This window comes from Rana temporaria, chromosome 10 (genome assembly GCF_905171775.1).
Source record: "Rana temporaria chromosome 10, aRanTem1.1, whole genome shotgun sequence".
Taxonomy (NCBI): Eukaryota; Metazoa; Chordata; class Amphibia; order Anura; family Ranidae; genus Rana; species Rana temporaria.
Window position 1 is genome coordinate 67,425,702 of NC_053498.1, and position 17,532 is coordinate 67,443,233.

At 41.7% G+C, this 17,532-nt stretch overlaps 1 protein-coding gene across 1 annotated transcript in view; it reads left to right on the forward strand.

Annotated features, from left to right (window-relative positions):
* The window catches only part of C10H11orf53 (chromosome 10 C11orf53 homolog), a 159,671-nt gene that overhangs the window by 110,784 nt on the left and 31,355 nt on the right, over window positions 1–17,532 (forward strand). The window contains exon 2 of the mRNA XM_040325384.1: window positions 2,036–2,145. Coding sequence (XP_040181318.1) covers window positions 2,036–2,145 — 110 coding nt within the window. The remainder of the gene's footprint in view (window positions 1–2,035; window positions 2,146–17,532) is intronic.

The following is a 17,532-nucleotide window of genomic DNA, read 5'->3' on the forward strand; positions in this document are numbered from 1 at the left end:
CCTACGACCGACGTAAATCTCCTACGCCGTCGTATCTTGGGTGCATATTTACGCTGGCCGCTAGGGGCGCTTCCATTTATTTACGCGTCGAATATGTAAATGAGCAAGATACGCCGATTCATGTACGTACTTACGCCCGTCACAGTAATCTACGCCGTTTACGTAAGGCGTACGTCCGGCGTAAGTTTACCCCTCATAAAGCAGGGGTAAGTCATGTTAAGGTATGGATGTCGAAAAACGTCGGAACAGCCGTCGTATTTTACATTGTTTACGTAAGTCGCACTTGAATGGGGCTGGGCGTAAGTTACGTTCACGTCGTACGCATTAAGCCGTCGTATCTTAGGGAGTATATGCGACGTGATTCTGAGCATGCGCACGCATGCGCCATTCGTACGGCCATGCATTTACATGGGGTCACGATTCATTTTAATACAACACGCCCACTACCTGCCTACTTTGAATTAGGCGGGCTTACTCCGGCCTATTTACGTTACGCTGTCGTAAATATGGGAGCAAGTGCTTTGTGAATACTCAGCTTGCCTCTCAATGTTACGTCTCATATGCGCTACGCCGGCACAAAGATACGACAATGTACCTGAATCTGGCCCCTAGTGAATAATTCCATAGGATCTCACCTTCATAATGGACCTCCAATATTAATGTAAGGTCTGAAAGTGCTTTTGTATAATCCACTCCAGACTGCTGTTCTCATATGTGAATCTGGATACATCAAAGATACATCAAGATGGAAATCCCATGTGTATTGAAAAAAAGAGGCTAACAATAGTGAAGTATCAATTTTTATTAAAAAAATATTACACTCACATAGGCAGAAAAAGTGTTGGCGTGTCATAAATCCCTTAAAACACTAAAGACTCTGGCACTGACAACCAGGCACTCCCGTAGCGTAAAAAGTGTCCAAGAGTGATGATGATTCTGGGACCCCGGCCTACTTGTACGAATTTTGTGTGAATGACTTCCTCGGTGGAGCACCCCATGAACACCGATGAACAAGCAGACTCCAGAAAATAGGGGGTGAAAGCACTTACGGTAGTTTTCACAAATGGAGAACCTTAAAGCTGATTGGTCACGCTGTGAATGTAGCTCTTGACTGTAAAGCACTTATTCATTCAGCTTCCAACACCCTGAGGAGAGGAAACCATACTTCATTGAGGTCCAAGTTTCAAATCCCAGCATTTCTGGCCCCTGAAGACGTTAATCCATGGAACCTTGATCCCCAGGCTTACACAAGCTAGGCCTTAACCACAGACCTTGGTAACCCCGCTCAGGTAGCAGGACTGGGAGAATTTAACAGCCAACTGCATTCCTCCTGTAAGCAGGAGGCCCAGGGGCAAACTGATTCTTCATTCTCTGAATATGTATACTCTCTCCCAGCCTTAATCACTGACAAGAAATCACCTAGTGGTTGGCTCAGGAGAGATACAGGCTCAGGATAGGGTGTCTACATTGTCATGATATTTATAGAGCTCTGCCCACAGCATAGCTTTGATTAGAAGGAGACCTGGCCTAATATCTCTATGCTGCAGTTTCTCTTTCACTTACAGGTCCTTTCTTCACACCTGGGTAGGTGACTGCACAATAAAAATAAAAAAAAGCACACTGATGAACTCAACTCTCTCTAGTACTCTGCGGTCTCCTCCTATCCATTACAGTATACCTGACAGGCTGTTTGTACTACTTCTGTTTGAGAACTCTGCTGTATGGACTGCAAGTGGCTGATAGATACTAAGTCAAATTCAGATACTTTCACTACTTGCATAAAAAAAAGATGTATTATTAATTTAAAGGGTACATTATCTGTGCAATTTTATATCTGCCTGAAGTTCAACTTTAAGAAGACAAGTTGAAATTGCTCCACCTGTGTATTAATAATTTTGTCTGAAATGCAAATCTTAATTGGTGCATTTTGTGATCACCCACATCACACAGAACCTGACCAATATCAAACATAATACTTTTGTTTGACTGAATAAAACAAACATGTTTATCGTCCTAATTTTTTTATTCTTTCCAGTTCACAGTGAATTCAACAAGCGGATTTACCAAGGGGTCCGGGTGAAACATACAGTTAAAGATCTTCTAGCAGAAAAAAGATCAAGACAGACGACCGGTTCAAGGCTAAATGTAAGCTAGCTTCCATAATGTATTCTTCTTTTCTGGCTATTAAGGAATGCAAACAGAATTTTTTTCTTTACCAGATGGATATTTTCAATCTATATGGCATACAGTGACATAGAGTAGAGGTTCATTCATATTTCTGGTTCATTGGGGACCCCATAACATAATTTCCTATCCAGTCATGTACCTATGGTCTGTGGGTGTGGTGTGGGTGTGATGTCATCCCGTTCTAGTGCAGTCCTGATCCCATTTCACTTCTGGTTCTGGCCGTCAGTGTGTTCCACACTGGTGGAACAGTTATCATCATGGTGGGACCATGGGACCCGGGCGGAAGGTTGTGAGGGGCAGCACATTCACACCCAAGAAGACATTGGGGGAACTCCCGCCCACCGGATCGCTCTGCTTCACCCACCCTGCTTCTTATTTCAGTGTAGGGGACTGCTGCATATCCCACTGTGAGGGAGGACCAGCACCGCTGCTGTTAGAGGCAATGGCAGAGCACTCACTGCCATACCCGCACAGCAGAACGCCGCCCATCCTCTCCACTGCTCCCCCCTATTGCTGCTGACATGTTGGGACAAGAGAAAGTCAGCTGACCAACTGATGGCCAACAGTGTGAAGGGGAAGGAGCTTTCTGCTAAGCAGAGACCCCATGATGAAAGCGGGATTGCTGGAGGCACGGCTGACACTGAGAGAAAGTAACTGTCAGCACCATTGATACCATCTCCTCCACCTCTGCCTGTAACTCTCCCCAGCCACCCCTGCCTGTGTCTAAACCCACCCCCACCCCTGCCTGTGTCTAACCCCCCCTGCCACCCCTGCCTGTGTCTAACCCCCCCCACCACCGCTGCCTGTGTCTAAACCCCCACCTCTTCCTGTGTCTAACCCCCTCACCACCCCTGCCTGTGTCTAACCCCCTCGCCACCCCTGCCTGTGTCTAAACCCCCCACCACCCCTGCCTGTGCATTTCATTCCAAGACACAGGCAGCACAATGTCTTGGGCCAGCCCTGGTTATAAGCATTTAGAGTGTAAAAAAAATCCTGATCATCTCTCCAGAGTAGTACAGTGTTACACTGCTCTGCTCTGGTCACAGTATGTAAATGAAAATATGTAAATAAAGGACATTTTAAAAAAGTTTATTTTTATCATACTGTCACTAGTCAGTATCCCTGATCACCGCCACACCAGTCATATGATGACGCTGTACTGCTGTGGTGGCAGTATGTTAAAAAAAAGCATTAAGATAAAGAGGAATCCGCGCTTAGGATGTAAATTGATGCTGCTGCCTCCCTACGGAACCTCAGTAATGAGATCAAAAAAGATGTAGAAAAGTTGGGATAGTGGCGCTGCAGATTGGATCACCCTTAGGTGTTCACAATTCCTGTATATTCACAGGTGTTGGGTAATCTGTTAGCAGGAAAAATCCAATCCAGTGGATCCTCCTATAGGAAACACAATCCTTCAGATACCCTATTTAATGGTGCCAATGATATAGCTGTCTCAAAGAGGGTTAATATGGGAGTGTCCTATGCAGGGTCTATTAGTCTGGTGCCTATAACTATAGAGTGTCAGGTAAAGACCTGATTGCTATGTATTAACGATATAGATGCAATGTATCTCTGATTGCCCAAAAACCAAAAGCAAAAAGACAAAAAAATATGTGATCATCAAAACAGTGTGAGCAACGATATCTGTAGGCAGTAGATAATCTCAAGTGATTAGCGGGAATGCTTAAACATACAAAAATAGTAACTAGAAAGAGAATTAACTCTAAATAGTTAGTAGCCCCTGTGTAGTGACAAGGTGTCTGAGGGGCACTAGGCACCCTGATTAGTGCGTAAAATGGAAGTGATATTCTTAGTTTAGGTGTCTATTATCATTAAAAGTAATAGATTGCAACTAGTAGAAAATAAAAAATATCACTATATGGTAAATAATAAGTACAAATTAATGTGAACGGTGCAACAATGTTGCAACAATGTTGCGATGTGTTTAGGGTTAATGGGAAGCCTCCCAGAATGAACGCCTTTGAGAACGTCACATGACGAAACGCGTCAGTTGACCCAGACAGACGCTCATACGCTTGTTCACACGCTACCAGCCAGCACGCTACCTGTCTCAGCTGATCACTGCGCTAGTGCACACGGACGCCAAGGGAGGATTTCAAATTGGCTATCCCAGCAGTGTAGCAACAACTAGCAGCAGCAGACAGTAGGCTAGTGCAGCTTGGTGCTTTTTTCTTTTTTAATGGTTTATTTTAAATTTTGTTACTGTTTTTAAACACTCACGTGGAGTATCCACTCCAATCAATCAATTTTTCCTCCCTTTTTTAATAAATCAATTTGTTGGGTATATCCTAACAATATAAAGACGTATTATGCTATGCGTTCTTTCTTTTTATTTTTTGTCTAACGAATGATCCAACGCGGACACCTGTAAAATCATTTCAAACATCCCCTGATCCCTGGATAAAAGGAGACATCCGAGGACTGATCGTAGGAGACCATCACCTTGCAGATACCTAGGTACCACCACCACCCGCTTTTTGCCCCCTGGGGGGTGACGACATCTGGTGAGTGGGGACCCATGTGGGGGAGCACAGCTGTCACCGATACTTCGATGCACGTTATTGGCACTTCAAGTCACCGGTTAATTGAGGGTTAACTCGCATGAAAGAACGTTAACATAGGACTACCTTGTTTTGGTTCAATAAGTGTGTGGCATACCAGTCCTCATATTAATCCAACTTTTTCACTTTTTTATTTATTTTTCTGAGTCGCAAGAACACGTGTGCATATATGAACTTTTTTACTATTTTCATTTAGATGTCACAAAGCAGACACTTTACACTGTGTTCATTCTGGGAGGCTTCCCATTAACCCTAAACACATCGCAACATTGTTGCAACATTGTTGCACCGTTCACATTAATTTGTACTTATTATTTACCATATAGTGATATTTTTTATTTTCTACTAGTTGCAATCTATTACTTTTAATGATAATAGACACCTAAACTAAGAATATCACTTCCATTTTACGCACTAATCAGGGTGCCTAGTGCCCCTCAGACACCTTGTCACTACACAGGGGCTACTAACTATTTAGAGTTAATTCTCTTTCTAGTTACTATTTTTGTATGTTTAAGCATTCCCGCTAATCACTTGAGATTATCTACTGCCTACAGATATCGTTGCTCACACTGTTTTGATGATCACATATTTTTTTGTCTTTTTGCTTTTGGTTTTTGGGCAATCAGAGATACATTGCATCTATATCGTTAATACATAGCAATCAGGTCTTTACCTGACACTCTATAGTTATAGGCACCAGACTAATAGACCCTGCATAGGACACTCCCATATTAACCCTCTTTGAGACAGCTATATCATTGGCACCATTAAATAGGGTATCTGAAGGATTGTGTTTCCTATAGGAGGATCCACTGGATTGGATTTTTCCTGCTAACAGATTACCCAACACCTGTGAATATACAGGAATTGTGAACACCTAAGGGTGATCCAATCTGCAGCGCCACTATCCCAACTTTTCTACAAAAAAAAGCATTACATTTCTTCATTTTTGAGAAAATGTTAACAAAAAAAAAACTTCAGAAAACTCACCATGCCTCTTACTAAACACGCAGACTACTTTCCAAAAAGGGGTAATTTTGGGGGGTATTTAAACTGTCCTGGCATTTTATGGCATCAAGAAATTAGATAGGCAGTCAATACATCAAATTTTAAATAAATATCTATATATATATCTATAAATATCTATATATATATAAATACATACCATAGTTTGTAGACTCTATTACTTTCACACAGACGAAATAATATACACTGATTTGGGTTATGTTTACCAAAGAAATGTAGCAGAATACATGTTATCCTAAATTCATGAAGAAAGATTATTCAATTGCATTATTATATAACAGAAAAATATTTTTTTTTCATTTACATACCAAGGAAAAAACCCAGACATGTTTAAATACCACCAAAAGAAAGTTCTATCTGTCTCAAAAAAATTATAACATTTTTATTTTGGGTACAGTGTTGGATGACTGAGTAGTTGGCATTCAAAGTGTGACAGCAATAAAAGCTGAAAATTGGCCTGGTCAGAAAGGGGGTGGAAGTGTCTGGTACTGAAGTAGTTAAAAATCTGTATAAGTATTGAAAGTTAGTAGGTAGGATGGCCTTCCGAATTCTGAATATTTTCGCTATGCTCAAATTGCTCACTTTCTAGAGACTTTGAACTGCACTTCTGACCTCTCTACATCTACGCCTATGGAACAACTTTTCAGAACTTTTGACAAACATTCTGGTCACATATCATTGATTTATGGTTTATTGTCTTCCAACACTCAAAAGATGGTTTACATGCAAAAGTGGGAACAAGATATTGGCACTGAATTAGAAATTGCTGAATGGAGTAAACTGGTGCAGGGGGCTTCTAAGTCTTATATTAATACCTCTTTAATAGAGGCCAATTATAAAGTGCTGATGCGATGGTATATGGTCCCTGCGCGAATAGCTACTTTTGTTCCGGGGGCGTCTCCGCGGTGCTTCAGAGGGTGCTCCGTGGATGGTACTATGTACCACATTTGGTGGACATGCCAAAAGGTGAGACGATTTTGGATACGCACTTATAACTTTATTTATTCTTTAACTCAGGTAAATCTTGTTAAGTCACCTCTGCATGCACTGCTGGGGCGCCCGGTGGAGGGAACGTCAAAGCACTTGAGAAAACTGATAGCTTTTATATTTGTAGCTGCCAGAATCTCCATTGCTAAGTCTTGGAGGTCCCCCACTGTCCCCTTTTATCTTCTGAAGTCTAAACAGTCATGGATTACGGTGAGGAGAGGATGTCGGCCATTTTGAATGACAAAGTCACAATCTTTGATAAAGTGTGGGATCCCTGGATCACCTACCTTACAAATGTACATTGATCTGCATCAACACAAGGGCTTTTTCTTTTTTGGTCGAGGTAGGGATGCACCATCCTTTCTTTTTCTCTCTCCTTCTTCCCCTTCCTTTTCTTTTTATCTTTCTTTCTTTTCTTTCTTCCCCCTTCTTTGCTTTTCTTTTGTTACTTCCCATTGTTATAATACTAAATCAGTCATAGTTGGTTATTGTCTGCTGGCCCCTTGGGTCTAGACAGTGCTCCAAATGAACTACCCTGAGCTGGGTCTGAATTTATCCCCGTTGAGAGATAATTGCAGTAGGAGCACTCAAGGACATAAGATGTGCTAATGTTATGTCTGTATTTGCAATAACTTGTGTCTGTATATTAGTCCTCCTGATGATGACTAGGATTATTTTTTTCCCCTCCCCCCTCTTATTTTGTATACCCTTTTTCTTTGTAAAACTCAATAAAAATATTGGAAACTAAAGTTAGTAGGTAGGATATTTTATGTGCGTGCCAAATTAGGTATTTGGAATATTTTTTTCTCCTTTCAGAATTAAAAACAGCAAGCATTTCAAAACCTATTCATGTCCAGTAAAAAGTCTATGATAATACATTAACATACAGCAGAAATTGTTAAAAGAGCTTTAAGCAAACATAAATAAAAATGCAAATGTTTTAAGGTTAAGTACTGTATATTAACGTAGAATACAATTTAAATAAATATATTATAGTGGGGCACTACTTATTGTATGCTGGCTTCCCATGATACATAACTTGCTATCTTATTATTTTTTCATACCAGTCAATGTTTTCTTTGGGTTCTCTTGTTTTAAAGTAATTCTAAAGGCCTAAATGAAAAAATAGATAACTTGGGGCTAGATTCAGTAAGAGTTTAGCCGTCGTAACTCTGAATTTACGCCTTTTGTAAATTTAAGCGTATTCTGGAAACCAGATACGCTTAAATTAGGCTAAGATACGAGCGGCGTAAGTCTCTTACGCCGTCGTATCTTAGGGTGCATATTTACGCTGGCCGCTAGGTGGCGCTTCTGTCGTTTTCGGCGTAGAATATGCAAATGACCTAGATACGCCGATTCACAAACGTACGTGTGCCCGGCTGTATTTTTTTACGTCGTTTGCGTAAGGCTTTTTCGGCGTAACGTTGCTCCTGCTTCTATGAGGCGCACGCAATGTCAAGTATGGACCTCATTCCCGCTTAGATTTTTGAATTGTTTACGTCGTTTGCGTAAGTCGTTCGCGAATAGGGCTGGACGTAATTTACGTTCACGTCGAAACCAATACGTCGTTGCGGCGTACTTGGGAGCAATGCACACTGGGATATGTACACGGACGGCGCATGCGCCATTCTTAAAAAAACGTCAATCACGTCAGGTCATCATACATTAACATAAAACATGCCCCCCCTTCCACATTTGAATTAGGCGGGCTTACGCCGGCCCATTTACGCTACGCCGCCACAACTTACGGAGCAAGTGCTTTGTGAATAATGCACTTGCCCATCTAAGTTGCGGAGGCGTAGGGTAAATAACATACGCTACGCCCGCACAAAGATACGCTGCCCTTACTGAATCTAACCCAAACATGTTATACTTACCTGCTCTGTGAAATGGTTTTGCACAGAGCAGCCCAGTCCTCTTCTTTTCAGATTCCCTGCCTGCGGTCCAGGCTCCTTCCTCCCTGGCAAGTGCCCCCAATAGCAAGCCGCTTTCCATGGGGCCACTTAAACAGGCTCACTTCCGAGTCACGCGCCTGTGAATGGACATTGTCCATTCATACATGGAGTGTGGATTGACCTTTCCCCCCACTCTTTTCTCACTGGTTGTGATTGACAGCAGTAGGAGCCAATGCTGTGTAAGCCAATAAGGATACAGAGACCCGGGAGAGCCACTGCTCTCCTGCAAATCGCTGGATCAAGATGGGGCTTAAAATGGAGCACCCAGAAGGTTTTTTACCTTCATGCATTGAATGCATGAAGGTAAAATCCTTCTGCCTTTAAAAACACTTTAGGTTCATGTTTCTTATTCAGTGTGACATGTACAGTTTACGCAATACATTATTAAAACTATAGATGCACATCGATACTGTGCTCCGCTCTTATTCCTTCTTGGATTTGCATCTACTCATGGTTCGTTGCCTGCCTTTCAAAGAAGCATCACCAAGCTTCAAATCTTGGGCCAACATCCTTTCAAATGATAATGCTATGGAGAAAATTCCGTCCAGTTACCATAAAGCATGCAAAACAATTGTGTGCGAGTTGTGGTGTATTGACAAATAGAATCTGTCACAATCGTGGTGTTCGTGGTGTGGCCTCCATAGTTCTACTCTATACCACGGCCCTGGATGTGTGATTTTATCTCTTCATACTGGGACCAATTTCTCTCCTATATCTTTAACGTTACCTCTATTCACTCATCTTAAGATCCAATTTTGTGCCTCTTTGAATATGATAGCCACTCTGCTCATGCCACATCATCGATATCCTAGAGGCTTTCTCAATGGACCCATATTTGCTTGTTTATAGCCGAAGTGTGCTTCTCAAAGCATGGACCTCACCTACAGCACATCACATCTCAGAAGTCAAGAAAGAATTTAAATCTCTACTCTACCTAGAGAAACTTGATAATATATTACAACATTTTGGGCCCACCAAGCGTTTCTTTACTATATGGAAACAATTTATGGAGCATTCCTTTTCTACTGTGGAACTCTCTCCTCGAGCAATCATTTTGATACACTAAATGGTATTTGAACGCTGACAAGGCTAATACGCTAAACAGACTAAAGATCTGAGAGCCTAGTCTCACTTCCCCATTGGATTCCTCTACATAACAACCCTTTTACTGTTATATTCTATAGGAATTTATCTTACTGTCAATCCATTTCTGCTGTTTCAAGATTGTTTGTACTTGTATTGCAGTATTTTTTGTAAAGACAGGTTTTAGAACATCTACACTTCAGCTCCTGCAGCAGCATGATATCCTAAATGTTTTATTGTAGGACACGCTCCTTCAGCATCTAAGCCTTTTACTTTTGCATTTTTATTTGAATTTTTATGAAGCTTCAAAACCCATCTTGAGATTCCAGGATCAAACTGATGGTGATCAGGGATGAGGCATGTCCCTTGGACACAGCCCATTCCTGATAAGGGTAAAGAGCCAATGAAATTGTCTCTTTACTATGTGACCGGCTGTGTCCATTCACAGGTGGTCACGAATGTAAACAAACTCCAGTAATTCACTGTTACCGGGTTCTCCTCCTCACACACCGATCCAGTGTGAGGAGGAGATCACGGGAACAGTGAGTTAAAGGTTAACGCTTTACATTACTGTGCCCTGATTGCCCCAGTAATAAAGAGTACCTGTCTGTAGCCCATCAGAGCATCAGAGTACCTGTCTGCAGCCCATCCGAGTTCCTGTTGTGCAGCCCATCAGTACCTGCCAGTTGTGCAGTCCATCAGTACCTAACAGTTGTGCAGCCCGTCAGTACCTGTCAGTTGTGTAGCCCCAGCAGTACCTATCAGTTATGCAGCCCATCTGTACCTGTTGGACATGCAGCCCTTCATCACCTGTGATGCAGCCCATCACTACCTGTTTTTCGTGCAGTTCATCACTACCTGTCGTGCAGCCCATCACTACCTGATGGTCATGCAGTGTGATAGGCAGTCAGGAAATTAGATGTTTAGCTTATGCTCCTAGCACGCCTGAAGGTGCTACTTGGATGTTGGGCCTCTCACACATGTGGTTTCGCCAAACTCAGGATGAGTAGCAGAATGTATTTTGGGGTGTAATGCCGCGTACACACAACCGTTTTTCCCCTTTATAGTGCCGTCGTACGTGTTGTACGTCACCGCGCTTTGCTAGAGCATTTTTTTTTCACGATCATGTGTAGGCAAGGCCGGCTTAACAATAATCGGGTTGAAAAAAAACTGTATTGCATGACTCAACTTTCTTTGCAAACATTCTGCAAGTTCTGGTTCAGTTATGTTGTGCAATAGTCCACAGGGTTCACTGTGACTTGCAGAGCTCTTGCTGTAGATTTACTACTGCAACTTTTTGCCTGAGTCTTGCCACGCAAATTTGATACAAATTGGAAAAATGTTGACTAGAATTTATGCTTCAAGTGCTCTGCAAGTGTACAACTTACCAGTGAAAATGTACAGCAAGTTACCTGACTTATAATTCAACACTGCCACACATTTGTGGCAAGTTATCCTTGATATCTGGGTGTCCTGGTGCTCCAGGGCCTTCAAAAATGTGATGGGAAAAAGTCTCACAGGTGTGGTATCGTCATACTCAGGACTAGGGATGGGCTCAAGCATGTTCGGATCGTAGTCCCAACCCACCTGAGCAATACCTCCAGGAAGCCGTCACTGCACACAGCCTATCAGGCAATGTGTGTATGTGTAGCTGTGGACCAGGAAATGCCTCACTGCCTATGATTGGCGGTGTGCAGTGAGGGCTTCCTGGTGGGATTGCATTTCCGTGTGCTTGTGCACCAAAAAAAAAAACATACACAAGTCCCGCCCGCAAATGCAAACAGTGTTCAAATCACACATGTGAGGTATCACCGCAATCATTAGATTGAGAGCAATAATTCTAGCAAAATACCTCCTCTGTAGCTCTAAACTGGTAACCTTTAAAAAAATGCAAATGGCGCCTATGGAGATTTTTAAGTACCATAGTTTGTCGCCATTCCACGAATGCGTGCAAATTTAAAGCATAACATGTTAGGTATCTATTTACTTGACGTAACATCATCTTTCACGATATGCAAAAAAATTGTGCTTTACTGTTTATTTATTTTTAATTCAGTGAAGTGTATTTTTTCCCCAAAAATTGTGTTTGATAGGCCGCTGTGCAAACACTGTGTGACATAAAATATTGCAATGACCGCCATGTTATTCTTTAGGGTATTTGCTAAAATTAGTTATAATGTCTGGGTGTTATGAGTAATTTTCGAGCAAAAAAAATATTTTACCTTGTAAACAACAAGTGTCAGAATTAGACTTGGTCTTGAAGTGGTTAAAATGGAAATTTTGGGGATTTCATTATTTAGTGTGTGTGTGTGTGTACTATGTACTGAGTAAATACTCATTGCCAAGACATCATTGTTCTGTATCAGCAGAGGGTAATGGCATAACCCCCACAATGTATTCTTTATTCTTTGGGAGACTACCCTTCACCTATTGTGCCATAGTCACAACAAGAAGTAATACCGCGTACACACAACCGTTTTTAATGTCATGTAAAAAAACAACGTTTTTCTTGACGTGATTCTTGTCAAGCCTGCCTTGCATACACACGATCGTGAAAAAAAAATGCTCGAGCAAAGCGTGGTGACTTACAACACGTACAACGGCACTATAAAGGGGAAGTTCCAATCAAATGGCGCCACCCTTTGGGCTGATTATACAAATTTCCCTTCTCATAACTTGCTTCTGAGCATGCACATTTTTTTCCCCATCGTTAAAGCCTTTACACGACCACTTTTCATGATGAGAAAAATGACGACGTGAGAAACGTCGAGAAAAAATAGAGCAGGTTCTAAATTTTTAATGCCCATTTTTCTCATCTAGAAAAATGCTCTGGAGCCTACACATGATCGTTTTTAATGACCAATTTAAAAAATTGCATTTTTCTCGTCATGAAAAATGGTTGTGTGTAAATCCATGGGTGTTTCCAGGGTCACCAGTGTAACTATTGGAAGATTTCCCCTCTATTACTGTTCTGGGGATAACCCAAAATTTGGGATTTTCTTTTGCTTTCACTAATGATAAAAGTAAACATGACAAATCTCCAACTGATGGGGGCAGAGGTAGCAATAAAAACCTGACAGGTGTTCCAAGCCCTCTCTACTCTACTATTGAAAAACTAAAAATATATTTTGTCTTTAGTTATACTAAAACATTTGTACCAAAAAGCCACACTAAGTAGCAATCTCTTCTGTGCAATGCCGGCCTTATTTACAATAAGGATGTTCATTTTACATCTTTGAAATTGCTTTGCTCATTGCGTGTCAATGTATTTGCGATGGATATATTTGAACACAGGAATTTTTTTTTTCTTTTACATATTTTGAGGCAGACTTTAGCTCTTTGGCTATTGGCTTTGAGAATACACAAACCCTGTTAAAGCAATGGAATTAGAGGTATCCTAATCCATGAAATACCTACATGTTTGTAAAGACAAATCTGTATGTGTAAGTGTAAAGCCTTTGGAGCTTTATGAATGAGATGAAAAAGGATGCTTGTCCAAACGCCTGTTGTATTGTTGCAAAAAAACCTGCTTTATCTTTCATCAGCCCTTGTACTTTGCCATATGGTAAACACTCTGCTTTTAAAGCAACTCTTTTATTATAGAGGATTTTTTGCTTTATGGACAGCTGCTGCTCTTCAGAAAACCCCTGATGGGCAAATTTCATTCAAATCCTAACCTCTGAATTTGTCTGCTGCATGTGGCAGGAACTTTCTGTTTACAGTATGCAAAAACTGCATAATTCGTCATCTCCTGTGTTTCATGATCATAAATAAGTGTATGTTTTTGATGTTACCGCTTCTTGTTGTTTGCATGTTTTATTGTTTGTGGCTTACTAATAATAAACAGCACTGGGTTATACTATTTATGTGTATGTTTATAATTAAAGGTTATAATGGATGAGCAAATTGATTTGCTTAAGGCTGGGTTCACATTGATGCAGCTGCGTGTCCCTGAATTCGCACCTGAAACAGAGCCAAATCCTAACACATTGCTCCCCATGCACACATTCAAGAAAACCGGCTATTCAGTGATGCTGGGTGCTGTAATGACCATAGGCTGGAAACCGTGGATAATCAAAGTGAAGAAATGTCATCAGCACACCAAGGATTCCTCGAAAGGGTCCAAAGCTTTATTCTGTGGACACATGATAAATATACAGCAACATTTCGGAGTAACACAGGGTCCCTTCATCAGGCGAGTGACTTGCCTGACGAAAGGGCCCTGGGTGGCTCTGAAAGGGTGGCTCTGAAAGGAATTACCTAGCATCACGGAACAGCTGGTTTTCTTGAATGTGTGCGTGGGGAACATTGCAAGGAATTCTTGGTGTGCTGATGACATTTCTGTACTTTAAAACTGAGCCAAAGATGCGCAGGACCCTTTTCGAATGTGGACCCCCCCCCCCATTGAGAAACGGTCACCGTCTCCTGTCATGCAAATTGGATGCAGGGAAACCCCGCATCCAATTTGTTTAAGTGTGAACCTAGTCTATGTCATAACTTGTGGTCAATCTAACCAGTTGTTTGCTGCAATTTTTGAAATTGTGGAAGAGTATATACACTGATCAGCCAAAACATTAGGATCACGGAGAGGTAAAGGGAATAACATTGATTATCTTGTTACAGTTGCATTTGAAAGTAAGTGGGATATATTAGGCAGCAAGTAAACATGTTCTTCTTGAAGTTGATGTGATGAAAGCAGAAAAATGCCAGTTAATGCCTAGTTATTAAGATAGTCTAACAAAATCATAAGCTAATTGAATTGCCACATACATTTGAAAGTGCAAATGTTAATCAGGATTTACAGATCTGCCTGAATATGCACAAACTGCAACATATTGGGCAAATATGTAAACCCAAAGTCACTCTCAGCAGTTAGTGGACTGTGGCCTGACCAAGCCAGAAGTCCAAAGGCACATTTGTGGCCTCTCAGTATGGCGTAGTGCACTCCATAAGTTGGTGAAAGAATATAGGTTCTACTTGATTAATGGACAACAGCAGCATCTTAGCCAGATGAGCATTTAAGTAGGCCATGGGATGTATATACTGTAAACTTACTTTTGACTTACAATTAGCTCATTCATCTTCTCATTCTGTCTGTTGATTACAATGGTGTGAGAAAGTTTTCCAGGCTTTCTTTAAGTACATATTGGCACCAGTTGAGCTATCTACAAACAATGGATGACATCTGGTCATGCAAAATAAACCTAGACACCAAATGATCTTTATAACCAATGTTTGTGGTGAGGAATGGCAGCACTTGGGGAAAATAATTATTAGCCAAGAAAATAACTTTTGGAATATCAACTGTAGCGCCCCCTTACTTTCAGTATGGGCACTATGCTAAAGTTAGTGGGGAATGGGAGAGTTACTTTGCTCCCATTCACTATTTGTTTAAAATTTGAAACTTCTGTCATACCAGAAATGTCCACTGGGTCAGTCTGTGGTCCAGGGATGCAATACCATCCCTTGCCAGCAGTTGGCGCCAGAGGGGTTCTGGCAGAGGAAGTTTCTCCAGCAGCCAATCAGAGGAGCTTTTTCCCTCGCGGGGCGTGCTGGAGAGGAGTATATCTGTGACAGGTGTCATGTGTTCTAAAATTTTCCCTGGGGGGCCCGTTCCAGGTGCGGCATCCACCTTCAGAGTGCGCGCATCCATGGACATCGCCGGCGTGGCCCACCTGCCCGAAACTGCAGGCCACACAAACCCTAATCCGGAGGTACAAGGGGACCCCAGTGACTTACTGGGCTCCCGGTTCTACTGAAAGGATGCCAGGCTGGGTGCCGTTCGATTGGGGAGTCGGTTTGAGGAGGACCCGGAGGCAGGTCGTCCAACAGAGCCTGAACAAACCAATTGGGGATCCGGTGACCAGAGTACTGACAGGTATGTTTGCAGTCATCTGGTGACCAATGCAGAAATCTACTGGGAGGATTCGCTCCATTTGTCTACCTAACTCAGTTATTGTAATTGACCTGTGATAGGGGCCCTAGAGCCAGGCCTATAGACAGGCCTGTTCCTCCCAGAAATCCTAAGTGACATCTCAGCTGCCAGGCTTATAGAAACAGGTCTGCCCGGGGGCACTTTACCCACTCAGTTGGAGTGGCGACGAGTTACAAATTGGTACTATACAGAGCAGTGTTGATTGCTCCATTTAATATCCAGGCCTGATACTGCAAGGTTCTTCCTCTCTCTCTAATTCATCAACTTTATCCTTTATCCTTTGTGTTGATGTTGGCTGTGTTGGCCTGGAAAATAAAGCAATGGAAAAACCCTTTATTCACTGTCTGGACCTTCACTCACTATCTCTGTTCTCACAACTACACCCCTAGACAACGCCAGGGTAACTTAATAGGCCGATCCCAAATCAACCAGCGGCTCCTTCAGGGGTAAGCGCTTACACAACCTTCCCTTAAGCAGGCCCAGCCACAACCACATTCATGGAGGTGCACACAACATATTAATATTTCCTGATCTGACTCTTCTCTCATATCTGCAGGCAAGAGCTATTTCTCAAACTATAAAGAAAGGAATATGTATTTAAATGCTTAAGATTTTTATTTTGTTGACATTTAAAACTAGTTCATACATATCTATCAACTATTTCTATATTTTGATATTAGAAAAATGCCAGGCCAGAAAAAAAAACTTTAGTTTTCTTCTATTTTAGTGAAACCAGCTGTATACATGATTGATAGAGATTATCCTTTGGCCTAGTTTCAATTTTGAAAAATGTGGGTGTAGTGGAAACAGACCATCTAACTTTGCTATTCTCATTATAAACTCATAATAAAGGTGTACAGTAATCTGTTCAGGAATATTAGGTTTGAAATTTACATATACAGTCTTTCTAGGTTACCTGTTCACATGCATGTGTTTGCACTGCAGTCTTTCAAAGTCTTTTCATATTCTATTAGGATAGGAATACACAATTAAATTCAATTAAAATTCACCAGGTCAATAATTGTATGACACTTACTACAATGTGAAGCTTGCTCGGAATTTTAATAAAATGATTAGCATAACTAGGTAGAAGTAAGCAGTGTAAGCAGTAGGTGGGCAGTATACTAGTACCTCCAGCCATTAACACCACAGCCTGACCCAGCTTGGGGAGAAGACCACAATTGTGGCATGACAGCCATGTCACTGGCCGTGTTGCAGGTGAACTGCCAGCAGTGTTCCTCCATTATGGACACTTCCTCACCATGAGTTTTCGTTTTAAGTGCACCCACTCCTTTTTTAACTTTAAAATAAAGTTCAACAGAGTAACACCAGGTCAGAACAACCCTGTCCTTCATTTATTTAAACCGCTTGAAGATTTTCCCCCATTCATGACCAGGCCAATACTAGTAATGGTGGCCATTAGCAACATATAGCAGGACTGCGATATTGCAGCAGACGATCTGATACTAACTGACACTTTTGACACGGTGGGAAGCAGTGACACTAATACGATGATCAGTGCTAAAAATATTTACTCCAGCTATGCCAATGACCCTGTTTGAGAAGGGGGTTAAACATCCAGGTTGATCCAAGGGTTAAATGGGTGGCTAACCAGTGTTTATGTGTGTAGTATGTTGTGCTTTTACTAAGGGGTGTATTGGTTTTATTTCCTGGGTTTCCCTTTCAGCTCTAGGGGAGGGAGGGGGAGGGAGGGAGGGGGAGGGAGAGGTTTGCCTGAGAAATGTATGTTATCTTCCTGGAAAGTCGCTTCAGT